The sequence below is a fragment of the Panthera onca genome, chromosome X (genome assembly GCF_046562875.1).
Source record: "Panthera onca isolate mPanOnc1 chromosome X, mPanOnc1 haplotype 2, whole genome shotgun sequence".
NCBI classification, from domain to species: domain Eukaryota; kingdom Metazoa; phylum Chordata; class Mammalia; order Carnivora; family Felidae; genus Panthera; species Panthera onca.
In genome coordinates this window covers 116797764-116825147 of record NC_138357.1, presented here as the reverse complement: position 1 = coordinate 116825147, position 27384 = coordinate 116797764, and the positions used below count along the sequence as shown (strand labels likewise).

Here is a 27384-nt window from a genome sequence, read left to right as displayed (position 1 = left end):
TTTTTATTCCCCCTTAAATTCTGCCCGCCTGCCTTACTTGCCATCCCTAGTCTTGGACTTGTTTAATTTTATTTGTAACTAAAAATAAGCAGGGTGACAAACTGAAAGAAACTTGGGCCGCACCCAAACTTGTGGTTGAGTTCCAGCTCACAGAATGACTCCATTTTTACTCGAAAATCACTATCGCATGTGCCCTGTCAGCCTTCTCATACATCACAGTGAAGGCCGGGTTACCTGGATCCTTGCTCCCTGCCAGAACAGCACCACTCGCCAGACAAAACACAAACACACTTTCTCCCCCATGAGGTCATTGGGAAAAGTTTAATTGGCTTACAGAAATTTGTGAGAACCAAAGGCTGCCTCTGGAGTGAAATGGAAACTAGCCCTTTGGTTCTGGTTCATCTATAATTAGATCCCCTTTGAGGCTTTACATCCATGTTTGGTGGAAAACAGAGCAAATCTTTAAGAGTATGGTGATTTCCTCAGAGAGTTCGTTCATCCTGGCTTCAATTACATCAGAGCCTAAAAAAGAAAGAAAGAAAGAAAGAAAGAAAGAAAGAAAGAAAGAAAGAAAGAATGTAAGTATTAGCAACATCAGAAACTGAATAATGTCAGTCTTAAAATACCTCCAACTAGCCTTTGTACCATTTTGGTTTGCTACTAAAGGTCTCCATGTTTGAGGTAAACCTAAACAGAGAGAGATATGCTTTCCCTAGTGAACATGAATATTCCACCCCAAAGTGAAATATGAAGAGAGCTCATACTAGAGCAATTAACTCTTTATAATCTTTTCAGAAGCTTCTGTCCTGCTAAGGAAAGCTGCTCATTCACTTCAAGGCCTGCCATAACACTAGACTTGTCCCAGGCAATATCTGCCTCTGAGCTTCAGTTTAATAAAGCTATCCAGACTGCGATCCTCCCTAATAAAGCCTAAAAGAGCCATGGAGAAAATAAGCTGTCCTCAGAAGCCAACCCGGTCTCTGGCATCTTCCTACAAAGAAATAAAATACAATTTTATTTTATACAAATCCAAGGAAATCTGCTTTTCCCTGAAGGACCTAAACGAGGGATCAGCAAACTGTTTTTATAAATAAAGTTTTATTGGGAAAGCCACACCCCTTCATTTATGTATTGTCTAGGCTTGCTCTCCCTCTAGAATGGCAGCGTGGAATAGTTGCAACAGAGACTGCACGGCCCGCAAATCCTAAAATATTTACTATCTGGCCTTTTACAGAACAAGTTTGCTGACTTATTACTACTCTAACCACTATCGCCCCCAGACACACATTTGTAAGTGCACTTACATATTTGTTCCTGGCCCCAGGTGCATTCCGTTTTCTCCCTGCTAACCATTTTCACCAGAGCTTTCTCTGGTGCATCCCAGTTTCCCCAAAGCATGATCGGCTGTTAGGCCTATCCTAACTATGCCCTGGGATGCTCCTGTTTGCTACCTATGTTAGTCAAATAAGAGCATCCTGAGAGAGCAAAATCCTATAAGGCAAGTCCTACGATGCTACTTTCTCCACGGGACAACAGCTTATCTGTAAGACCAACAGATAATACTTGAGGATTCCATCTTACCCTCTCAGGAAGTCCTGATCATTCCAGGTCATGTATTAGTTTCAGCTTATTTCCAACTCAGCTATTCTTGGCTCTGAAAAGCTGTCATCACTGGCATCGCTGTATCTATCACTAGATCAAAAGAGGAACTAATTTAGCAAGGTGTAAACAAAACAAAACAAAACAAAACAAAAAACAACCCTGGACCATTATTCTACTTCCAATTCTGAACACTTTCCATAATTAATCCCCATTCAGAGAAAATGCTAAGAAATATTCTACCGTCACTTTCTAGGCACTACAGAAAGAGGTTAGTTCAACTGCACACGGTGATCTCCTTTTGTCAGATGAGCTGATCACCTGCTTTCATCTTAAGTTGGAGGTAACTTATTCAGAAAATTGATAAAATCATTTCAACTTAGATTACCATTCATAACCTTCTGAAGACTGCTAATAAAGATCAGTAGCATGAAAGTTTTCCATTCCAACATTCTCAGACATCCAAGGATTTGAGAAATAATTTGCACAATTATGCTATTTTCATATTAGAAACTTTATGGCATGTTCCTACTCCCTCGAGTCACATGTAGGATTCAAAACAGGACCAATTACTGACATAGATGTTGCCGTGTTGGGTTCCCTCAGAAGTGCACCTTCTCCAGGAGATAGCCCTGAAATTGTAGTTCTGTTTTGAGCCATGAGCTCAGGGTGGGGTTCCTCTTGTTCGGTTCCAAATAAGTCAGCAAGTAGATCAACTCCACAAGAGTTCTACTGATCTATGGAGATGACGTTGCCAGGAAGTATTTTATGTGTGACCCAATCCTGACCTTGACCAACTTTTTTTGCTGACTTATAGCAATAGAAATCTCAATTCCATAACAGGTGAAAATCCACTTTTTGTTTGTTTGTTTAAGGAGGAAAGGGAACAACTGAAGAAACCCTATGCTGACAGGTTAGGAAACAAAGATTTACTCTAAATATATTGAGCAAGTATCAATAAATACATAAACAAAAATGTGAAAGACAAGCCCACTCTCCTCCATGACTTTTGAACAAAATACTGGAAAGGCTGCAGGGGCGGGGCTAGGGTATGGACGGGAGATAAAAGATTAAGAACTGGCAGAAGAGAGCAGCCTGGGTGGCTCAGTCGCTTAAGCTTCCAATTCTCAATTTCAGCTCAGGTTACGATCTCACAGTTCATGAGATGGAGTCCTGAGATGGGCTCTGCGCTGACAGCGTGGAGCCTACTTGGGATTCTCTCTCCCCCTCTCTCTGTCCTTCCCTCACTCTCTCTGTCTTTGAAAATAAATAAACTTAAAAAAAAAAAAAGAATTGGATACAAGACATGTTAGAGAAACATTTAATGAACATATCCTTAACCAAATAGAAGAAAACTCCTACTTAGATTTTAAATCAGGAAAATCAGTTCTACTGTTATAAGAGGGTTTCCAGTAAAGAAAACACAGGAATAACTGAAGAACGTTTTTTCAGAAACTGCCCCTTCCTTATCTATGCAATCTCACTACACAAATGTAGACTCTTTCCTGGTTCTGTGCAACAAAAAGGGATTTGGAAGTTGCACTCGACTTTCTCTGGGAGAAGAAATGAAGGTCAGGGTGTTGCAGTGATTCATCTGGCACACAGCTCATTCAAGGTGGGGCCAGAATCCCCATCATGCTAACCCAGGCCACAAGCTCAAGTCTAAACTGCTACAATGTGCCAGCAGTCACATGTCCTCTGACTCCACAAGTCAGAAGGCATCAGATTTTATACCTGCTTCCTTCCCTACTTCTGAGCCCAGGGAAGAGTAAGGTGGGCCCACATCTTCCCCCTCACACCCCTGGTTGTAATATTTATTAGCCACCTACTTTTGGACTGACCACTTGACTCCTGAGAGTCTGGGAAAAAGTAGTAACAATACCTACAACCTCACCAAAATGTTATGAGGGCCGAAAGAGAATGCATACATGTGCTCTGGAGAATGTATAAAAATAGAAGTGATTGCTGTTTATGGGATTTACATATTTATAACATGATAGCTCTCAACAAGTCGTGGAAATATAAGGTCATAAAAACTGCTGAGTGCATGATTTTCAGAATTGTTTCTTGTACCGAGTAATTCCCTGCTCACGTTAGCCAGCAGACTTGGGTGGATCTGTTTGTAAGCTAATGGCTCTCATTTCTATCTGATGGCTGGCTACACCAAACTCTGACCACACAACAAAATGGCATAGGCTGAGCCTAACAAAGCGAGACTCAGCTTGAGTTTATTCACGTCCCAGGCAAATGAGTGGGTTCACTCATTTTCTTTCACATGTGTCGCTGGCCAGAAGTAGGAGGATGAAATAAGCCATGGCCCTCAAGAACAGAATCATCAAAATGGGCATTGCTGTGAAACGTGCTGATTTTAACGTGCCAGCAAAAAGCAAGTGCTAGAAATAAAACATAGATCATCACCACACGCAGAATAGCAATGGCTCCCACACATTCCATAAAATGCGGGTGCTACTCTGTGCCGAATATGACTTAGGGGTTCTTTTTGCTTTCACACAGAACAAACTTAAAGAAGTCATAAGATATACTTATTTGGGTACATTTGCACTTAATTCGAGACATCACAGCTCTATCTTAAGGCTAACCCATCTTTTTAAATAATCTTCTCTGTACCCATGCACATGTTTCTCAGGAGGGAAAGTTATTAGACATTCAGGTCTTACATGTTAAATTCTATGAAATGTCACAGAATATGGACTCATTTGTGTGTATCTTGATATATTTGATGAGGGGAAGTTTTTTTTTTTTTTTAAGTTTATTTATTTTGAGAGAGAGTGAGCACGCACAAGCAAGCAGGGGAAGGGACAAGAGAGAGAGAGAGAGAGAGAGAGAGAGAGAATCCACAGTAGGCTCCTCAGTGCTGCCAGCACAAAGCCCAACTGGGGGCTCTAACTCATGAATCCTGAGATCATTACCTGAGATAAAATCAAGAGTTGGAGGTTTAACGGCCTGAGCCACCCAGGCGCCACTTGTGGAGGGGAAATTTTAAAACTGTACTGCCCAATATAGAAGCCACAAGCCACAGAAACTATCTAAATTTCAATCAATTAAAATCAAATTGAACTGAAAATTCCATTCCTCACTCACTTCAAGTGTTCACTATGTTACCGGGTCACTTGGTTCTTATCCCAGACGCACCAAAGAATTGGAGACCTGAGACCAGAATGGGGAGATAGAGTTTATTAACTAGATAAGTATAGTACACTTTCAAGAAAGAAAGGGGGCCACTGCTGGAGCAAAAGTGGTAATGGCCCCAAGAAGCTCTAGCTGCACCCTTTTAAACCTGTTTTCTGCATATGCAAATTTGGCTTTGATTGACAGCTGGTGGTTATAGTGCATTTTGGCTTCTGCGCAAGTGCCTACCCATGATGCACCTGTTATAATTGTATTTATTTGTGTATTATATATTTATGAGTTTCTAATGAGCTTTTGCTGTGACCTTAAGGGCAAGCTGCACCTTGTGGGCACATGCTCAGCTCGTGGAAGTCGCCTTGTGGCTTTTGAGCCAGCTGTGGGGCTAGGCCTTTCCTGTTCCCTTAGCTCTCAGAGGTGGCTCTGAAAGTGTGGCCGTTAACCCTGGGGGATGGCTCTGAGGGTGTGGCCAGCATCGGCTTTATGCCTCCTCCCTCTCGCTTAACTAACTACCTAACAAAAAGTCATGTGTGACTGGTGGCTGTCATATTGGGCAGTGCAGATTATAGAACATTTCCATCATTGCATTGCAGAAAGTTCTATTGGATAGCACTTATTTTAAAACAAATGAATAATGATTTAAAAAAATATGATCATCTCCTTGTCACTCCCTAAAAAAAAAAAATGTTTTTTAAGACCTGGCTATCTACAGTTAATGAAAATCATGGCAAATGTCTCTCGTGCATGCATATGCCCCCAAATAACGGAAGCACTCTTTTTTTCAAAAAAGTTTTTTACTATATTCTTTTTTTTTTTTTTTTTTTTTTTAACGTTTATTTTTGAGACAGAGAGAGACAGAGCATGAACGGGGGAGGGGCAGAGAGAGAGGGAGACACAGAATCGGAAGCAGGCTCCAGGCTCTGAGCTGTCAGCACAGAGCCCGACGCGGGGCCCGAACTCACGGACCGCGAGATCATGACCTGAGCCGAAGTCGGACACCCAACCGACTGAGCCACCCAGGCGCCCCTACTATATTCTTTTTAAGTAGGCTCCAAGCCCAGGGTGAGGCCTGAACCCACAACCCTGAGGTCAAGAGTCACATGATCTACCGACTGAGCTGGCCAGGTGCCCCTATGTTATTTTTTACAAGACAAAATGAAAATCACCAGCAACGACTCATGGGAGTGTCTATCCTAACAACACTGGCTTGACTTACCAGACTTGACTGCAGCAGTCTATGTGTGGTTTTTTGACAAATAAAAGCCTTGTCATAATCATTTGTCAAAGATTCCTGGTTCCTAATAAATTCCCAATGTAAGAAAACATATATTCCAAGGCACCAGGACAAGATATACGATGCCTCATATATCCCACATTTTATGCTACCCCAGGGGCAGCCGTTAAACCATTTCTTCTCCATTAATAGAAAGAGGTGGTTGGAATTTTAAAAAACCTTTTTTTTTTGACGGCATACTGAGGATTCCCAGCCTACATGAGTTCCCACAATACTTTAGATCAAAATCCATTCTGTGTGGAACAAGCATGTTTTAAAACAGGTTGCCAGGCACACGGTTTTCTCCAAAGCATTGTTACTGCTACACTTACTTCCTTTTCAGAGAGCCCCTGGAAGCCATAAAATATAAGAGCAATGGAATGAAAACTTGGTATGCTGTGAATGACTTTTGCATTGAATAGTAAATGGTGGACTACAAGCCAGGCAGGGCATTAAAAGCACAGTAGTCTCTAGTACTAGGAACTCCATTCCTGGTGGCACCCGTACCATCAGCACTGCAGTGAACCACCATCAATAAAAGAGCACCTTTCAATCAACATTCAATCCCTAAGGGAAGGTGTACTCAAATGTGGTTTATTCACAGTACTTTACCAAAAAAAGTCTCAAGGTATGGAGTTGGTGACAAACTGCGGGGCAGGGAAGGGGGCGCTGTTTTAAAAGGTGTTTTAAAAACTGCTTAAAAAGAATCATTTTTTTTCCAGGTCACTTTTCCTTGAAATGTAATAAAGGGGAAAAAGTACCTCTTGATAGCAGTAGCCGGAAAGGATGTAGACCCTGAGATTTAGGAGTAGGCTTGGAAAAAAGTACCCCGTAGGTAGCAAACCCAGAAGTCAAATCCATAGCACCTGCTCTATGCATCCACATTGTCCCCAAAGAAACAAACTATTTGCACCTGTCCCCTCTAAGGTATTTTTAGCTGGACTAAGAATCAAAGTGACATTAGACAGATTAATAGGGGAAAATTGAAGAGGCAAAAGTTTCTCTTGAGCCTGCAGGGTCTTGATCGCGTTCAGCTCAAAAACAGTCCATGCGCCAGGGGCGCCTGGGTGGCTCAATCGTTTAAGCGACGGACTTCAGCTCAGGTCTTGATGTCACCGTTTGTGAGTTTAAGCCCCACATTGGGCTCTCTGCTGTCTGCACAGAGCCCGCCTCGGATCCTCTGTCCTCCCCTCTCTCTGTGCCTCTCCCACACTTGCTCTCTTTCTCTCTCTCTCTCTCAAAAATAAACACTTAATGCGGTGCCTGGGTGGCTCAGTCAGTTAAGCATCCAACTTAGGCTCAGGTCACGATTTCATGGTTGGTGAGTTTGAGCCCCGACTGGTAAACTCGAGCCCTGCTCGGAGCTCCACAGTCTCTCTCCCTGTCTCTCTACACCTCCTGGGATTCTCTCTCTGTCCCTCACTCATTCTCGTGCTCTCTCTCTCTCTCTCACACAAATAAATAAATAAATGAAAATTTTAATAGATAAATAGATTTAATTTAAAAATAAATAAATAAATAAATAAATAAACATTAAACAAAAAATAGTCCATGTGCCAAAGTGGCATATTTTGAGGGAACTTGTCCCAAACCCCTTCAAACTCGAAATAATCTTTATGCCAAAGTGGCCCATCTTGCGGTGGCCTGCCCTTGGCTCCTACACACCATATATTGTAAGAATGGCCCTTGGCCACACTAACCGTGCAGCCCGAAATTTAAAAAAAAAATAGGCAAGACGATTCCAAGTTTAAAATAGTGCTAGAAAATGTACATCAGAGAGGCCACACCCACCTCCAATGCCCCCACCACCGGTCAGCAATGATTTTCCTCCAACTAGCATCCTAACAGGATACAGATTGGCAGGATACAGACTCACCTCTCACTAAGCGGTTTAGGAATGTATATCAAGAGCCACAAAAGTGGTGTGAGCTGAAGCAAAAGCATTGAAATCTTCTGGGGAGATCGAGGGACTGCAAGCTGTTCCCTAAGGATTTGTGTGCATTTTATTCTAGAAGTCGAGAAGCCACTGAGAGTTTTAAACTCCAAAATAATGTAGGAAGATGGACTGAAAAGAGGAAAGCTGGAGGTATAGACACCAGGTAGGAAGCGTTGTAGTAGGCAAGAGATGAAGGAGAGCAGAACTAAGGTAAAATTAATAATTCTCATTTAGGGGCATCTAGCTAGCTCAGTCGGTAGAGTGTGTGACTCTTAATCTCGGGGTTTGTGAGCTCAAGCCCCATGTTGGGCATAGAGCTTACTTAAAAAAAAAAAAAAAAAAATCCCATTTAATTTCCCACCATAGACCAGACACTGTGTTAAGTGCTTTACATTTAGCCTGGGTGGCTCAGTCGGTTCAGCGTCCGACTTCGGCTGAGGTCATGATCAGTGGCATTCGAGACCTGCATCGAGCTCTGTGCTGACAGCTCAGAGCCTGGAGCCTGTTTCAGATTCTGTTTCTCCCTCTCCCTCTCTGCCCCTCCCCCACTCTCTCTCTCTCTCTTTCTCTCTCTCTCTGTGTCTGTCAAAAATAAATAAACATTAAAAAAAAAAGAGGAGGGTCCTGCTTGCCAGGGAACTCAGGAACTTGGCTTTCAGAATGTTTTATCCGTTACTAACTGATAATGCCAGTTTCACTTGGTGCAGGCTGTACGTACAAGCAATGTGATTTACGGTGAATGCTTGCTTTCCTTCTGAGAGTCTGGAATCTGAGTGGCTACTAGGTAGAGAATGCCTATGTGACCAGCCCCAATAAAAACCCTAAACTCTGAGTCTCAAATGGGCATAAACACCACACACATTGCTGCAGGGGGAAGGTGAGCTGTGTGTGACCTTTCACGGGAGGGAGAGGGCACAGGAAACCTACAAATCGATTTCTCCAGACTCCACTTATATCTTTTCCTCTTACTGATCCAGCTGTGCAAACTTACTCTGTCACTGTAGTGAATTTCAACCATGAGTACAACTGTATTCAGATTTCCTTCTAGTGAATCATCACACCTGTGGGTTGTCTTGGGGCTAAAACAAAGACTTTGAGTTTGATTTTGCATGTACTTTTGAGTAGCTTATAAAAACTTGAAAAGGGGCACCTGGATGGCTCAGTCAATTAAGCTTCCAACTCTTGATTTCGGCTCAGGTCATGATCTCACAATTCGTGAGTTTGAGTCCCACATGGGGCTCTGCACTGACCGTGTGGAGCCTTCTTGGGATTCTGTCTCCCTCTCTCTCTGCCCCTCTGCTGACTGCTCTCTCTCTCAAAATAAATAAAAATCAAACTTAAATTTAAGAAACCTGAAAAAACACTATCCTACAGCTGTTATGCCTCTTGAACAAAAGACTCCAAGTTGAAAACCAGGTGGAACTGGTCCTCATAACTGCTGCCACTCTACAGATAACAGAGTGGCCAAAAACTTAGCACACTAGCTCTAGATCCCCAAATAATATTCTCACTGCAACTTCCTAGGCACTAAAAGAGAACTCTTCTCCACAGGGCAGAATGCAGAGGTTATAGCTCAGGTGTACGTGCACAAAGCCAAAAATTTTTTTACATTCTGGGCTTTAAAGATGTCAGCTGCACATGTGCCATGTAATTACATACCGTCAGCCAATTTCTGGGAAAGGAAGTCATTATTCCAGTGTTCATATTCCTTGTTATGGTTGTTTATGGTTGATTACAGTCGGTAATCTTGTTTGACAGAAATACAGTCCCAACTCAGCTCACATTAGAGCCTGGCCGTCAAAGCAGCTGTCTGCTTTTCAATGTTCACTGACACCATGGAGCTGGGCAGAGAGAAGTTGAAGTTGAAGGTTCTTCTGGAATCCTGGTGTCTGTCACTGGGTTAACTCACGGGTGCCATTCTTAGTCAGAAAACCCCCTTAGGTGTCAGAATTAGACTACACTGTATCCATCCTCCGGTGCTACCTAGAATTGTTACTTTAGCAAACAAGGTTGTACTAAACAACCTCGCCTGCTGGGAAGCCAGGGAGGTAAAGATAAATAAGATGCTCGCCGCCCTTAAGAAATGCACTGGTTGGGGAGCCTGGGCGGCTCAGTCGGTTAAGGGACTAACTCTTGATTTCGGCTCAGGTCATGGTCTCGCAGTCCATGAGTTCGAGTCCCACACTGGGCTCTGCACTGACAGTGTGGAGGCTGCTTGAGATTCTCTCTCCCTCTTTCTCTGCCCCTATCCCGCGCTCTCTCTCTCTCTCAAAACAAACAAACTAAAAGAGAGAGAGAGAAACGTACCGATTTATGGCTGATATGTAGGAATTGTCTGACCACCATGGAAGCACGCTGGTCAGCTGTAATTCCAACACCAGCATCAGAGTTATATTAAGAAGTCTTTCCTTCTCCTTGAGACATACTGAATCTTGCTCAGAAGTTGCTAGCAAAGAACCATTTTTCTCAGAAACTGCTGGTAAGCTTTACTCAGAGACCACCATCCCCCATGCGGGAATCGGCAGGCCATCCAACACATAGGTGGGCAGTCCCCACAAATTAGGTAGCATTTATTTCTAGCCACTGCTTGCAAACAACCAGTTTTGCGTGAATTATTTCTCTCAGCCATGTAACTTCCTCCACTGTCACTCTCCTTTTACATGTGGGCACCTGAAATAATGGAGACTTATAGTCTGACTATAGACTTATAGTCTTAATGGCTGAGAAGGGTCACAGCGCACATGTGACATGGGACCACACTGGCATTTCCAATCTGCTACATAAGCCATGCGGTATCAGAACACAGGACGCTCTCTCCATGCACGATCTCACACGGAACCATATCACATGAGCCTGATCAAGTGCAGCTGCTCAGCTGGAGCAGGGAAGCTTCTGGAGCCCCCTCAACCTGCTCCTCGCAGCAGCCCATATCCAGCTCCACAGGGCACAGTATGAAAACCAGTGTGCCGGCTCCAGAGTATGAGGAATGATCATTAAGTCAGTAAGACACCCAACATGGAAATACGTAAAGCTGTTCCCATTTCAAAATGTGGGTAAAAGAAATGATAGAGAGCCGTGAGCTTCTCCTAGTAGGTGATGTCCCAAAGAAGCAGGCTTGGGTAACACGGGCACACACACACACGTTGGACACTGATCCTGGCACTCTAAACTGCAACATCACGAGGGTTATTTGCCACGATGAGGGTCAGTGACAGTAATCTTCTAAACAACACATATCCAGCTACTGTGGTACTAACTCTACCTAACCGCTCTCTGATTCTGGCCAGGTCCATAAAGTTATTGTATCCAATATTCTTGCATGAGAAGGAGTAAAGATATGAATTGTCCCCAAACTAATATTTACATGTAAAGAAATTTTCATGAAAATCCCTAAGGTATTTTTTTTTATTTGAACCTCATTTTCAAAATCATTGTATAATTCATCTGGGAGAATGGCAAAATATATTTTTTAAAATGTTAAAGAATAACGGGTGTAGGGTAGATAAGGGCTTGATTTACAATAATGCTATGATAATGAAGAGGGTGGTAAGGGTTCAGAAATAAGAGATGAAATCATCAATGGAACAAAACAGAAATCTCTGCAACAAATCTGAACTACTCAGCTTACTAACCATGGGGGTGGGGTGCAGATACTACCTTAAGTAATACACCAATAATAAAGTACATATAGATTATAGATTTAAACTATAAAATTGAAAGCATAAGAATACCAGTGGAAAACAAATGGGCCATTATTTATATAATATTTTTGATAGGGAAAGGAAAATTTTAGGCATGATACTAAAGGCAGAATCCATAAAAGTTAAAGATTTGATTACATAAATTTTAAAAATATGTAAGTAAGGGCACCTGGCTGGCTCAGTCGGTAGAGCCTGTGATTCTTGATCTCAAGGTTATAAGTTCCAGCCCTATGTTGGGTGTAGAGCTTACTGAAAAATAAAATCTTTTTTTTTTTTTTTAAATTTTGAGAGAGGAAGAGAGCCCATGCACAAGCATATGAGCAGGGGAGGGGTAGAGAGAGCGACAGAGAGAGAGAGAGAGAGAGAGAGAGAGAGAGAAAGAGAGAGAGAATTCTAAGCAGGTTCCATGCTGTCAGCACAGAGCCTAACATGGGGCTCAATCCCATGAACCATGACACCATGATCTGACCAAAAATCAAGAGTCAGACGCTTAACCAACTGAGCCACCCAGGCACCCCGAAAAATAGGATCTTAAAAAAAAACACACACAAATAAAGACTATATAAAGTCCTAATTGAATACTCTTTAGGGAAAATGAAAACCACCATTAACAATTTAAAAGTCAAACAAACCCACTTTGAAAAAATATTTGCAACCTAAGAAAGGATTAATGTCCTTTATATATAATGAGCTTACCAATCAGTAAGAAAAAGGATATAATAGCAAAAGGAAAAAATAGAGCAGAGGATATGAACAGGCTATTCCTAAAAAAGCAAATAAACACAAAACATTTTTATATATTCATTAATCAAAGAGTCAACACAAGAAAACCCCATTTTTCACTTATCAAAATGACACAAATTTCTAAAATAATACCCAGCATCAGCATGATTTGGAAAGCTGACATGCTACCATTGTAGATGTGAAGAAATCATTTTCATTCAGAGAAAAAAATTATGATCGTTAAGAAAGAAAAAATTACTCGTCACTTTAAAAAAAAAATCCTGTAATGATATTAAATTTCATGAGAAACCTGAAAAAAAAAAAAAAAAAAAAAAGACGAAGAAGAAGCCCAAGACATTGGTAAGCACAGCTTGGGATGGGGCTAGGAGTAGTAAGCTGGTTACCTAGGAGACAGTTTGCAGCCCTCTTGCAGGTAGGTATGCAGGTTCCCAGTTGCCGCAAGTAATAGTCCCAGGTATGGAGGGGAAGGCTTCATCGGCCTAGAAGAAAACTCAGGATGGAATTGGACACCAACAAAATAGGGGTGATCTGAAATGAGAATAATCATGATGCAATTGAAGCAGAAAAACACGAGAGCTGCTTTCAAGGTCTTATCTTTTCACAAGAAAACACATCAAACAGTGAGACAATTAACCTGCTATCATTGCCAGTGACTTTCATGAGTCATCTTCACAGCAGAATTTCACACGGCAAAACACATCTCACTTAATAAGAGATCTGGCATTTTATCTGTGCAAGGTGCTAGCATGAGCAAAATCAAGCCAAACTTTTGAATGATGAATCCTGCTTGCCCAAAGTCCGCTTGCTTTTTGAAGGCACTTCATAGACTTACCTTGGCTCCATTTCAATGGAATCCCTCTCGCTCTAGGCTAATTGTAGGTCATTCTGTCTCTTAGCTGGCTTCAGGCCATTTCCTACAAGGTCTTTACAGTTCCCAAGGGAAGAGTGGGGGGGGGGGGGGGGGGAGGGAATGCAGCAAGTACTTGCGGGTATTAATCAGAGATGGCACCATGAAACTGAACTGACACTCCTACTTTAGCCTATGCCAACTTATCTCCTGCGACTATGAGTCTCAGAGTGATAAAAGGATGGCCTTTCAACATGTTAATGGTGGTAACGGCTCAAGGTGGTAAGAGGTCAAGATATTTTTATTTTCTTCCTTATACTTTTCCCTATCATGTGAAACTTTTCCATGAGCATATGTTCCTTACATCATTGGGAGGGGCGGTGGAGGGGAAATTAAGCGATTTTCATATCAAGGGTTGTCAAATCTCCTACACGAACAATTCAAGTTCTCTTAGATGTAATAGGAAGAGAAAAGTAGCTTTACCAGCTACTTTTAAATACACGAATCTTGTTTTAGAATGGAAAAAATTAAATGGGCAACATTTCCGAATCTCGGTAGAAATTGTACAGAATTGCAAATTCCTTCCCCTATCAGAATTCTCAAAAACTATGTTTTTTCCCCCGATTAGGAAGCAGTTCCTAATCAAGCAACTCTCTAGAAATCCAGCAACCCTCTGATCCCATAATCACTAGAGTACAGAACATGGTCAGTGCTATATTCCCTACTTTAAAAATTATTTTAACTTGGGCAACTGGGTGGCTCAGTCAGTTGAACACCTGACTTTGGCTCAGGTCATGATTTCACAGCACTTGAGTTCAAGCCGCACATCAGGCTCTGTGCTGACAGCTTGGAGCCTGGAGCCTGCTTCAGATTATGTGTCTCCCTCTCTGCACGTCCCCTGCTCACACTCTCTCTCTCTCAAAAAAAATAAATAAACATTAAAAATAATTTTTAATTATTTTAATTGCTATATATATCAAACCGAAGATGCCAGAATATAAGTTTTATAGGGGGAAGTAAATATAACTTTAAAGCTTTCAACAAGATGCTTTATCAAATGAACTAAAATTCTAGTATGGAAATCTGGGATGCCTGGGTGGATCAGTCAGTTAAGCGTCCGACTTTAGCTCAGGTCGTGATCTCATGGTCCATGAGTTTGAGCCCCACATCAGGCTATGTGCTGACAGCTCAGAGCCTGGACCCTGCTTGGGATTCTGTGTCTCCCTCTCTCTGTGACTTTCCCCTGCTCATGCTCTGTCGCGTTCTCTCTCAAAAATAAATAAACATTAGGAGCACCTGGGTGGCTCAGTCAGCTCAGGTCATGATCTCACAGTTCGTGAGTTTGAGCCCTGCATCAGGCTCTGCACTGACAGCTTGGAGCCTGGAGCCTGCTTTAGATTCTGTGTCTCCCTTTCTCTCTGCCTCTCTGCCTCTCTCTCTCTCTCTCTCTCTCTCTCAATCAATCAATAAACAAACATTAAAAAAATTTTTTAAATAAAAAATAAATAAAAATCTAGTATGGAATTCAAAATCACAAATCTCCATCACTTACCACCGGAGACCCAAAGTTACACCAGTGAGGAATGATGATGGAACAGAAATGCCCACTCTTGTAAGGTTATCATTTAAAGCTTTGCTATACAACATGGCAGCTCCCAGCCACATGTGGCTATTTAAATCCATTCAAATTAATTGAGCACATCTCAAATGTTCAATAGCCACACATGGCTAGTGGCTACCATACTGAACAGGGCAGAATAGGCCACCATGGCAGCAAGTTTAATTGGACAGCTCTGAGTCCAGAAAAATCCAGTGTAGAAATCCTCTACATCACATCTAGGAAGAAGCCTCCTTGAATTACAGGGACATTCAGGTAAGAAAGCTTGGTGAGGAGAATGCTACCTTCTCCCAGGAATGTGTCCCCTCAAGAAAAGAAGAAACCATCCATTCTTAGAAAAGAAACTAAGCAATGTAGCTTTAAATTTAATATGCAATGACTCTTACAGCACAGCATGTAGGGATGTCTTTGAAAGAAGCAGACAGTAATTGTGCTTTTTGTACAACTACATACAGAAGCCAAGCAATGAGTCTGTCATAGCCAGGGACAAAATATTTGAATGAATGGACCACTGTTCTGAATCACTTTCTCAAAAAAAAAAAAAAAAAAAAAAAAAATCCCCTATGCCAAAATGAGGAAAGAACCTAAAAAGTTTTTATTTTCATGATGCTCTATATCAGTCAGGTAAAATATCTGTTAAATAGTGCTCGTAATTGCTTTGAATCACATTCTGACGTTATACTAATCTCAAGCTTTGTTTTTCCTTTTAGAACCCCTTTAGGAACGTTGAGATTCATGGATATGATTCTAAGGGGTAGCTGAGATCAGAATCTTTGGGGGGAATTTTCCTTAATAAGATAAATTTCTTTGCAATCAACTTTTAAAAACTGCAAGATTTCACAGCGTCTCTCATTTCCTTTCCAACACGCACGAGATTTGCAAGTATCAACGGGAATCTAAATCCAGGCGATAAAAGAGGCATCTAAGAATTTGCTGACAATAATGAGAGCCAGGAGAATTAAAAGAAAGTACGAACTTGAATGAAGTAAACAAATAGTTATCTGCTTAAGAAATTCTCTGCCCTCTCACATGCCAGAAAGATTTAAGAGAATTCAACCCCAAAGAGTGATCCACCCTATAAAAATTCTAAATGATAGGCATTTCCATCAGAAAGACTACAGGAAATACATCCCCATACCCTAATTCAAAACTTCAGGCACGGACTGATAATCTTAAGTGGAATGTCCAATGAAAACAAGAGGAACAATAAAATCCACAGAGGTGGTCACAGGCCATGGTTGGGCTCCAGCCTTGCCTGTGACTAGCTGGATGGCCCTGGGCAAGTTATTTATCCTCTCTGCACTCCAATCTCCTTCTCTGAAAAGTGGGAATAACATCACCTGCCTTGTCACTTAAATAAGGCACGCAGAGTCCCTAGCAAGGGGTCGAGTGAGAAGCATCTAGTGAGTGTGCATGCAGTGTCCACTGCTTTCCCTCTTTGAGGTCCAGGTAACATGTTACTGTATTCAAAGAAGCCTTCGCCAACTTTAATTCTCCTCCCTGCCCAGGACTCCTGAAATACCTGAACAGATTAGAGACAGAAAAGGAAAGGGAGAGAGAGAAGGAATTTGAAATAGAGGAATGTGACGTGGGCTAAGATGGTAAAAGAAGTAGGACATTTAGAAGAGTAAGTAGTCCCGAATATTTGTAGCCTAAAGTAGATAGGTTGGGGGGCGCCTGGCGGCTCAGTCGGTTGAGCGACTGACTTCAGCTCAGGTCATGATCTCACGGTTTGTGAGCTCGAGCCCCGAGTCGGGCTCTGTGCTGACAGCTGGGAGCCTGGAGCCTGCTTCGGAGTCTGTGTCTCCCTCGCTCTCTGTCCCTCCCCCACTCATGCTCTGTCTCTCTGTCTCAGAAATAAATAAACATAAAAAATATTTTTTTTAAGTTGATAGGTTGAAACGATAGGTTCTAGAATGTCATGTTACCATTTTCAGAGTATCCTGTACAAACTAAGCATTTGATAAATGAGACTGGTTTATCCAACAAATTAGTGTCACACGCACTGCACAGTCACAGCCCTGTCCTCGGTAGGAGGTGTTGCAGAGGGAAGAGCCTGGAGGCAGGGAGAAGCTTTAGGACCACTCTGGGTTGGAGTCACCACACACTGGGCCCAGGGTGGGAGGGATGGGAATGAAATCCCAAACTCGGTCTTTCTTTCTCGAGACGCAATCTACAGGACTTGATAGCTGATTACAAGTTGGGAGTATAAAAGGGAAGAAAAACTAAATGCATCCAATTTTAAGCCTGATAGTCTAGGACAGTGGTTCCCAATCGGGGCGGGTGTGTCCCTCAGGGACATTTGGCAATGTCTGCAGATGGTTTGGGGTGTTGCAACTTTCGGAGGTGAGGATGATACTGCTGGCAGCCAGTGGGTAGAGGCCAGGGATGCTGCCACATATCATAGAGTGCACAGGATGGCCCCCACCACAAAGAACGATCCCACTCCCAATGTCAATGGTGGCAAGGGAGAGAAACACTGGACAAGGAGATTGATGATAACAGAAATAGTCAGGAGGAAGAACTAGTTTGGAAGCATGTAAAGTTAATTTTAAATAAGTTGAATTAGAAGTCCTAGGAGAATATCCAGATAGATAAACAGGTCAAGCAGGCAACTGAACATGTTAGGTTCAAGTTAGTTAAATGAAGTATATACGTGTGAGTCCCGAACAGGGGTTGGCAAACATTTCTGTAAAGGGCCAGGTAGTAAGTAACCTTAGAGAAAGAGTAGGGATCAGCTGTAAGCATGGGCTTACTATATCTTTGCAGCTCTGAATGAGAACACTGTCCTCTGTCTCATCATTAATGGTGTATGGTTTGTGCCTATGCTCTCGAGGGTGTCCCAGGCCACACACAAACAACTTCTTCAGTGATCTCCCTCAATGAAAGTCTAATCCCTCTGTGCTGTTTGGTCTTACTAAGAACTTCCGTGGATACAGCGACTAGTGTTCAAAAGTCAAATGACTGGCCCACACTTGACCACAGAGGGCAATATAGAAAGGCAGACTCCAGGTACAACGAGGGGCCCACGTCCCAAACACAACAGACGTCAACACCAGTCACCAGTAGTGAGGAGGGCGCTGGGTCATTCTTCCTCAAAGGAGGAAGAAAGCAAAGTGTTACTCAATAACAAACTGCCTGCCTTTCCCAGAGCAACTGACCTAGAGGCTAGCAACCGGAAAAGGCCCAGAAAGGGGGCAGGGATGGTTAAGGAAGCATACTGCTAGTGGAACTGGTAGACTCAGAACAATGTATCATTTTATGGTCGATTCAGACTACTGGGCCCCAAAATGATTAGGACTATACATGGTCTGTTTTCTCATGTAATTTATATTTAGTCATATTATTTATGCTTAGTTGTGTATTTATTTCCAAGGAGAGGGGAAAAGAAGGACAGCAAAGAAAATAAATCTCAACTTATATCTTCACATACAACATCAAATTGTATCTTCCTATATAACAACAAATAGACATTAGTTTACCATGAGAATTTTTAAAAACAAAAAGCCCACTTACTTGCCAGTTCAATGATTTCCATCCTCTCCCCATCGACATCCTGACCTACAAAACTTAAGTCCTTCTGCTCAAACTGACTGATCAGGCTTGGGTTCACCTGGAAAAACAAGAAATTAAGTGTCTTTGGGCAGCAGGGCCATACAGAAGTATCAGCTTATGAAAATGTCCATCCATTTCAGTGATGCTCTTAACTAGTAGCTCATTTCTATACCCAGCTCCCAAAGCCTATTTTTAAACTCATGATGAACCTGAGAAACAGGCTAATCATAGCCCCTAAATCTGAGAAGCCCACCTTCTGTTGCTCAAAGACGAGATTCAAAAAGGACTGTGATGCAGATTTCTGACTTGGAGCCTTGAGATTAGCTATTTATAGCTGTCACCATATTTGCTTCTTCGAGTTATGTGTAATTAAGTATCTCTCCTCAAATCACAAATCTGCTTGAAGATTAAAACTATCTTATTTCCCTTGAGACTCACCCCAATGCTTTCTCTACGTATAGTTACATAAAAACTCTAAGGAGAAGCTTAGAGCAATTTTTCTGCTAGAATTTTGGTTACAGATGACAGGTTGATGACCTGGCGCACACAGCCCCTTTCCTCGTTCATCTCATCCCTAGTCCTTCCCGAAACTTTTCAGCCTCTCCACAGAAAGCACTTGCTCACCTAAAATCAAAGTGGGGTCCCACCTATCGTCCTCAATCTTAACCCCATAGGCTTTTATGTTATTTTTCTAACATTAGGTTAGTTCTCATAATTTGTAATTATTTTTCCTTTTTCTAACAGCTTTATTGACATACGATCCACATACCATACAATTCACCCACTAAAAGTGTACAATTCAATGATTTTTAACATATTCACAGAGGATTTCAGCTATGACCACAATTGATTCAAGAATATACCTTATCCCCTCTAACCATCATCCCCTAATACCCTCATCACCTCCCCACCAGCCCTAGGCAACCACTGATCCATATTGTCTCTTTAGATTTGTCATGTTAATGGAACCATACAGTATGTAGTCTTTTGTGACTGGCTTCTTGGCTTCTTTCCTTAGCATAACATTTTTAGATTCGTCTAGGTAGTAGCATGCATCAATATTTCATTTCTTTTCATTGTCAAATAATTCCATTGTATGGATATACCACGTCTTACTTATCCATTCATCAGTTGGTGGATGTTGGTTGTTCCTTTTTTTTTTTTTTTTTTTTTTTTTTTTAGCTCTTATGGATAATGCTGCTTTGAGCATTTGTATATGAGTTTTGTGCATGTATGTTTTCATTTCTCTTGGGTTATATATCTAAGGATGGAATTACCAGGTCATATGGTAACTCTGCATTTAACTTTTTGAGGAACTGCCTGATGATTCTCCAAAGTGGCTGCACCATTTTACATTCCTACCAACAGTGTCTCCTCACCACCACTTGTTATTATCCATCTTTTTTGACTATAGCCATACCTAGTGGTATTTCTTTGTGGTTTTGATTTGCACTTCCCTGATGATTAATGATGTTGAACATCTTTTCATTTGCTTATTGGCCATTAGTATATCTGTTTTGGAGAAATATCTAATCAGAATCCTTGCCATTATTTATTATCCAGTTCTAAGAATCCTTTATATATTCTAGATATAAGGACCTTGTCTGATATATATTTTCTGTTATCTTTTTTTAATCCTGTCCATTGGAATGTAAGCTCCCTATCAGGAGAGAGACCGTGTGTGTGCTTCCCCCTCCCATCTCCAGTGCATATCAGAGGCACAAGAAGAATGGAGGAATGGATGGCCACAGTATTGTGTGCACAGTAATTCTCACACCTTCTAGCTACCACTTAGGCAAAGCAGCTCAATAGTTTTTGTCCCACTAGTTAGGCCAGTTCCCAATGGAAATAAGACCAAAAATGGCCTATACTCAGCAAAGTGTTCCCTAATCGTAGTGACACTGTTGATAGCCTACCCGGCATCGAGTCCCAGCGGTCTTCCCTCAAAACAGAACCGTGGACTTTTCCTGGCATCTACTCTACCCCCACATGACCCATGGGATTCCATCTCCCCCATTCTAAAAGTTGGTCCTGACTGGTCTAAGCCAACATGATAAGCCTATCCCTCTTGGCTAATGAATGATCCAAGAACTCAGGTTTAAACCTGGTTTAGCTTTGCCTTTGGAATGGTTACTAGTTCAGAGGTGGGCAAGTGATCTGTATTGATCCAATCAGACTGAAGAAAAACTTCCATGTCTAGGAGAGATGCGTGTTGCCTCAGCTGCAGCTGGTAGCCATCTTGCACCTATGAGGGAAACCAGCCTAGGACAAGGTAAACACCCAGAAAAGGGTAAGGCCAAGAGAATCCCAGGGATAGTAGAAGCCCTGATTATACCATGCCTGGAGCCTGCCCAGCCTCTGAACTACCTATTATCTGATATAACTAGTTTCTTTACTGTTGAGGTTGGTTTGAGTAAATAACAAGCAGGGATTTTGATTCTTCCCAGCCAAAAGCATCACAATTGATACACCAATTAATCCTGGTATAGATAGTCTGCACCTTGGGGAACCTATGCTTCTCATGTGACAATCTCAACAGTCACTCTTAGTAATCATGTGACACTAAGGCTCTTGCTCAATGTAGATTTCCAAAGAGGTTCCCAAACCAAGAACTCATTATGTGATACCCAGAGATGCAACCCTAACCTGAGAGACATACGGTTCAGAAGATGTAAGTTCCCTTTACCCAAACCTTCCAAAATAAAGGGCAGGACGTTAAGGATAAAAATGATGACCTTACCTTGGTCTAGGAGACAAAAGTTAGGGTAACATAGAACCCTGATAATGTCCCTTGTGCAGATACTTAAAGATTTTGCCTTTGAAAAGCCAAGAAGGGCTGAGCCCAATGGATACCACAGAGCTGGACACCTTTTCCAAAGGTCTGCTTGTAATCACCGGAGTTCCTTTAACTAAGCATCTACATTCCATAGTAATTTAGTGTGTGGGCCATACCTCATACCGATGTCTGTGCCTTTCTTCTATAAAAGGAACATCACCATAAAGTTTCCCTATAAAGATACAAGAATGAAATTAAAATCAAAGTAATCAGTTTTGGAATCACATCGATAGCATATGTATGGGGGACATCTCTTTGATCTCTATCCATAGGTTAGAGGCCCAAGAATTAACTGGACTCCAGATAGTAATCTAGATTTTCTTCTCTTACAGTACAGAATAGGAATAGCTTCAAAACCCTAAAACAATTCTCAAGTACGCCATCACCATTGCATAAAGGGAAGCTCTCTGTTAGACAAGTTCACCGTGGAGTCCAAGAGATGTGCCCTCCTTTTATACACCTACCTGCAGTACTGAGAGGGGGAGTAACGTCTGCACCATCCCTCCTGTGCAGATTCATAACAGGGCTCATTTTACAAAAGAACAAAACAAAACCAAAGGAACGGAAATGAAACTGAAGGACTTGCCCAAGGCCCCACCCCGCTGGCAGCACAGTTCTGCCTTGAGCCCAGGCCCCCCCGCACCTGGTCCATGCTTTCTCCACCACACCAGCCACCTCAGTGTAGTGGCCAAATTGGTTTGCACTCTGCCTTAAAAATAAGCCTGTCCTTCGACTCTAACATTTGACCTGTAAGAATTTACCCCGGAAAATAGAAACAAAGAGAGTTCACCATGAAGATGTGCACTGCTTCATTATTTACCAGCGGACAATTGGAAACAAGCCCAGAGTCAGGAATAGAGGACTGCTGGATTAAATGAGAGCACATCTATACCAACAATTCTGGGTTTTTTTAAGTTTTTTAAAGAATTTATTTATTTATTATTTTGAGAGAGAGAGCCCAAGCAGGTGAGGGGCAGAGAGACAGGGAGAGGGAGAGAGAATCACAAACAGGCTCCTCACTGTCAGCGTGGAGCCCATCACGGGGCTGGAACTCATGAACGGAGAGATCATGACGTGAGCTGAAACCAAGAGTCAACAATTCTTAACCAGGAGTGCATGGCTCACGATCACATGTGGGGCTGCTAAAACATGCCTATGTCACTGCAGGTGCTGCAGCCCAGGGCAGCATGTGGGGCATGACCAATCTGGCAATGGTCACAGTGACCGGGGGGATGCCCAGTGACGGCAGTGTCAGGCGGATAGCAGTGGCATCCGTCACCAGACCCCTCTCAAGAACGGGCCCCCATGGATCATGTGCAGAAGCAGGACGGCACTGGCACCAAGCGGGTTTTAACACTGGAGCAGCGGGAGAGGCCAAGAGCCACCCCGTCAGCGCCAGCCATCATGACGCAGACCCCCCGGCACACAGAGAAGACCCGCCAATGGTGCTGGAGCACATCGTGCAACTACAACAGAATGGCCGGCAGTGCTCAGTTCAACAGGCAGGGGGTCACCAGACTCTCCAAGACGTCACGAGGCTGCGGGCAGGGTGTCCCCACCAAGACAGACCAAATGCCTCGTGCCTCCTTTGAGATTTTTGACTCAGATAAAGCGCACATCAGTTGTATTCTCGCATGACTGATATATGATCGTTTATCACGACTGAACTTCTATTTGCGATTTTGTCCCTATAGATGCAGCTCCCTGTGATGATGTTAATGATAGTGAATATTTACCACATGTGTTTTAGAAAAATCAGAAATAGGTGCGCACAGGGAGCTACTTTGAGAGAGCTCCAACATGCCACCGAGAGGGGGCTCGTTCACGACAGAGCCTTTGTACTCAAACTATCGGTTCATAAAAATGAAACGAAAAATGGAAACTAATAGCACAATAATGCCCAGTTGGGGGGGGAAAAAAAGAAGAAGAAGCGTATGTATCATTGTGAAGTTACAAGAGAAACCATTTGAATGCTCTGGACCTAACTTTGAAAGGATCCTGATTCCCTTATGACCTCTGACTTTGTGATCGATCTTTTCCTCCTGTGGGCCAAAATTTCCTCTCTGCTTTCTCCATTACAACAGATGACCTAGAAATCCAATAACAGAGCCTGCCAATGTTGACAGATGGTGAGGAAAATGGCAAAAATCTCCACATTACGATATAAGGCATTATATATATTTATATATATGCTTTTATAAATAAAGTTTTATTGGGAAAGCCATGCCCCTTCATTTATGTATTGTCTAGGCTTGCTCTCCCTCTAGAATGGCAGCGTGGAATAGTTGCAACAGAGACTGCACCAGTCCTCTACGCCATTTAATGCGTAATGTGTGGCTTGGGCAAATTATTTCACCTCTCTGCCCCAGCTTCCTCATCTGTAAAATGGGAATTACAATAGTCCTATTTCATAGGGCTGTTGTAAGTAAATCATGTGATTGCTATTGTTATCTCTAGACTAGGAAATCCAAGCAGGAAGATGATGGACATGATGGGGACTTGTCCCTTCAATTCTTATAACCAGTGTCTAGCACATAAGCAGGTAACCAATAAATATTTGTTTAATGAATGAAGCATTCTTTCTCTCTCATATATATATATATATATATATATATATATGTGTGTGTATATATATATATATGTGTATATATATATATATGTGTGTGTATATATATATATGTGTATATATATATGTGTATATATATATGTGTGTATATATATATATGTGTATATATATATGTGTATATATATATATATATGTATATATAGAGAGGAGAAATATATATACAGGCGATATGATGAAATATGGTTTCAGAACTTTGGAAATACTGTTTTTTGCATTCAAATTCTTTCCCAGTGGCTTACAAATCTGTCAAGAACGAATTAACAAAACTAATCCTTTGCCATATCCATGAAAAAAATTAAAATTTCCTTTAAAACTATATGTTGAGAATCAGCTCAGGATCTTAGCAGTCCAATTCTATTTGAAACCTTACAGGGCACAGGCTGACTCAGTCAGTGGAGCATAGGACTCTTGATCTCTGGGTTGTGAGTTCCAGCCCCACATTGGGTGTAGAGATTACTTAACGTAAAATCTTGAAAGAAAGAAAGAAAGAAAGAAAGAAAGAAAGAAAGAAAAAGAAAACACCTTAAAAACAAAATCAAACCAAGAATGCTCATTCTGGGGCCCCGCCCCAGGGATTCTGATTTGGTTACTCTCAGGAGAGTGCCTGGGCATATGGATTTTTACAAAGTGCCTCCTCCCTGTGCGTTCCGGGCTAGGAACCACTGATCCACACTGTCACTGAAAGTGCTGTAGGAGGACAGTCAATGACAAGGCAAGATGCTAGCTGCTGCTGAATGTGGAGGGTATCTAGGTGTGGAGTGAAAAGACTGAGGGGTAGAGACACCATGTTATGAAGAGCGGTTCTCCAGATGGATTTATCAAGCGCACACACACCATGGCATGATCTTGGCCACAGGGGAAACCCTCCACAAAATAACAGCCTTCCTTTCAATTCTAGTCTTTCTGGAGACAAAATCAAATGCAACACAGGAGCACCTGGGTGGCTCAGTCGGTTAAGCATCTGACTTGACCTGAGGCCATGGTCTTGTGGTTCATGTGTTCGGGCCCCACATTGGGCTCTGTGCTGTCAGTGCAGAGCCTGCTTTGGATCCTCTGTCTCCTCTCTGCCCCTCCCCAGCTCATGCTCGCTCTCGCTCTCTCAAAAATAACATACACATTAAAAAAATCAAATGCAACAGAGATTAAGTGCACATAAGGTTAAGGTTCACTTAAGAAGTTAGGCGCCTGGGTGGCTCAGTCTGTTGAGCGTCCAACTTCGGCTCAGGTCATGATCTTGTGGCTCTTGAGTCCGAGCCCCATGTCGGGCTCTGTGCTGACAGTTCAGAGCCTGGAGCCTGATTCTGGGTACCCCCTCTCACTCTGCCCATCCCCCACTCATGCTCTGTCTGTCTCTCTCTCAAAAATAAACATTAAAAAAAATTTTTTTAAAGAACCAAGTGCCAGCAAAGCTTTAGAGAAAAGCAACTGATAAAAGTCTTAAAACCCATAAAATGCTCCCAACATAGGCAGCAAGACACCAATAATAAGTACAATAGGTTTCTCAGAAACAAAAACACTTTGCCAATTTACACCATCTCCTTCTCTAATTTGCTACTGGGTAAATTCTGTCTCATACATATTATTTTTTCCCTCTTTCTTTCCTTCTTTCTTGAGAGAGAGAGGGTGCACGAGCAGGGGAGAGACAGTGAGACAGGGAGAGAGAAAATCCCAAGCAGTCTCTGCCCTCAAACTCACAAACATTGAGATCATGACCTGAGCCAAAACCAACAGTCCGACGCTTAAGTGACTGAGCCACCCAGGCGCCCCGATACATAATATATTCTTTTTTTTTTTTAATTTTTTAAAATGTTTATTTATTTTTGAGAGAGAGACAGAGACAGAGACAGAGTGTGAGCAGGGGAGGGGCAGAGAGAGAGGGAGACACAGAACTCGAAGCAGGCTCCAGGCTCCAATCTGTCAGCACAGAGCCCGACGTGAGGCTCAAACTCACAAACCGCGAGATCATGACCTGAGCTAAAGTCAGTGGCTTAACCAACTGAGCCATCCAGGTGCCCCCAAAATATATTCTTAATCTATGCATGATCCTGCCCACTGCCGCTCTCGTGTTAGTAATCCTAGCAACTGAACCTGAGTTATTTTTCGCTCCTTTTCAGAGCCAAAATTTCCCCCTTCCAAAAAGCTATATAAAGCCAAAAGGTGAAGGAAACCAAATGTCTATGGCCAGAAAAATGGATACACAAAAACGGTCCATACATACAATGCAATATCATTCAGCCTTAAACAGGAAGGAATTTCTGACCATGCTACAACATGGATAAACCTTGAGGCTATTACACCAAGTGAAATAAGCCAGCCACAGAAAGACAAATTCTGGATGATTCCACTTGTACGAGGTCCCTAGAGTAGTCAAATTCATGGAGACAGAAAGTAGAACCGTGGTTGCTAAGGGCTGCAGGCAGGGGGAATAGGAAGTTGTTAAATGGGTACAGAGTTTCAGTTTTGCAAGATAAAAAAGTTCTGGAGATTGGATGCACAGTAATGTAAATATCCTTAATACTATTGAACTGCACACGTAAAAATGTTAAGATGGTAAATTTTATGTTACACGTATTTTACCACAATTAAAGTATTTTTTAAGTTTATTTCTTTATTTTGAGACAGAGCAAGAGGGACAGAGGGATCACAAGCAGGGGAAGGAGACAGAGGGAGAGATTCCCAAGCAGGTTCCACATTGTCAGAGCAGAGCCCAACTTGGGGCTCGATCCCAGGAACCTCGAGACCGTGACCTGAGCCAAAATCAAGACTCGGACGCTTAACTGACTGAGCCACCCAGGTACCCCCACAATTAAAATTTTTAAAACTGAAATTTATACAGCCCCATTCTTGCCCCCACCATTCCCTCTTCCCCTAACTTCCCCTTTATCCAAACCTCCCATCTGCATTGTTTGCAACCTATCTTACTGAACTGCTCTCAAAAACCCAGCAGATCTGTCTTCAGTTGGGACCACAGTAACTCCCCCTTTCCCCATCTGTGACCTCTGTTCCTCTGTGCCTTCTGCTGGCCCCGTTTACTAGCTGTTTATCCTCAACTGGAGACACCTGCCCAGAGCTGTACCCTCCCTTCTTCCCCCACTTTCACTCCTAAAAGCCATCACCCATATGCTGTTGACCCGCATTCTGTACCTTCTGATCCTTCCCTTTCACCTGGGCTCCACAGCTCCTATTTCCAGGGGGCTAGAGGAAATCACCCATGGCATGGACAAAAGGTAAAATTGCTACCTGATGGGTTTTGTTACCTCTTTCCTCTTGACAGTACTGCCTTGCCTTTGCACAAATAGCTTTTAACTGCTGCACGAGTGTCTTAATTGGAGTCACTTCGAAGACTGCCCAGAACCATGCCCTGTGCTAATTAGGCACTACCAGGAGCTAGAACTCTCTGTGTACGTGCAAGTGTTTGCTGGTATTTGTCCAACGAAGAGGTTGTTCAGGGTGTGGATATGTGGTGTGTTTGGCTTGCATAGTGTTGGCGGACACACGGTGT

General features: G+C 42.4%; 1 protein-coding gene across 4 annotated transcripts in view; it reads right to left on the bottom strand.

Annotated features, from left to right (window-relative positions):
• Positions 1–302: 302 nt before the first annotated feature.
• Positions 303–27384, bottom strand: part of CTPS2 (CTP synthase 2) — a 105956-nt gene continuing 78874 nt past the window's right edge. For all 4 annotated transcript variants that reach the window (XM_081793010.1, XM_081793011.1, XM_081793008.1 and 1 more), the window contains 5 exons: positions 21373–21428; positions 18382–18478; positions 12784–12928; positions 1582–1692; positions 303–522 (listed from right to left, as the gene is read on the bottom strand). In XM_081793010.1, coding sequence (XP_081649136.1) covers positions 1623–1692; positions 12784–12928; positions 18382–18478; positions 21373–21428 — 368 coding nt within the window. In that variant the 3' untranslated portion in view covers positions 303–522; positions 1582–1622. The remainder of the gene's footprint in view (positions 523–1581; positions 1693–12783; positions 12929–18381; positions 18479–21372; positions 21429–27384) is intronic.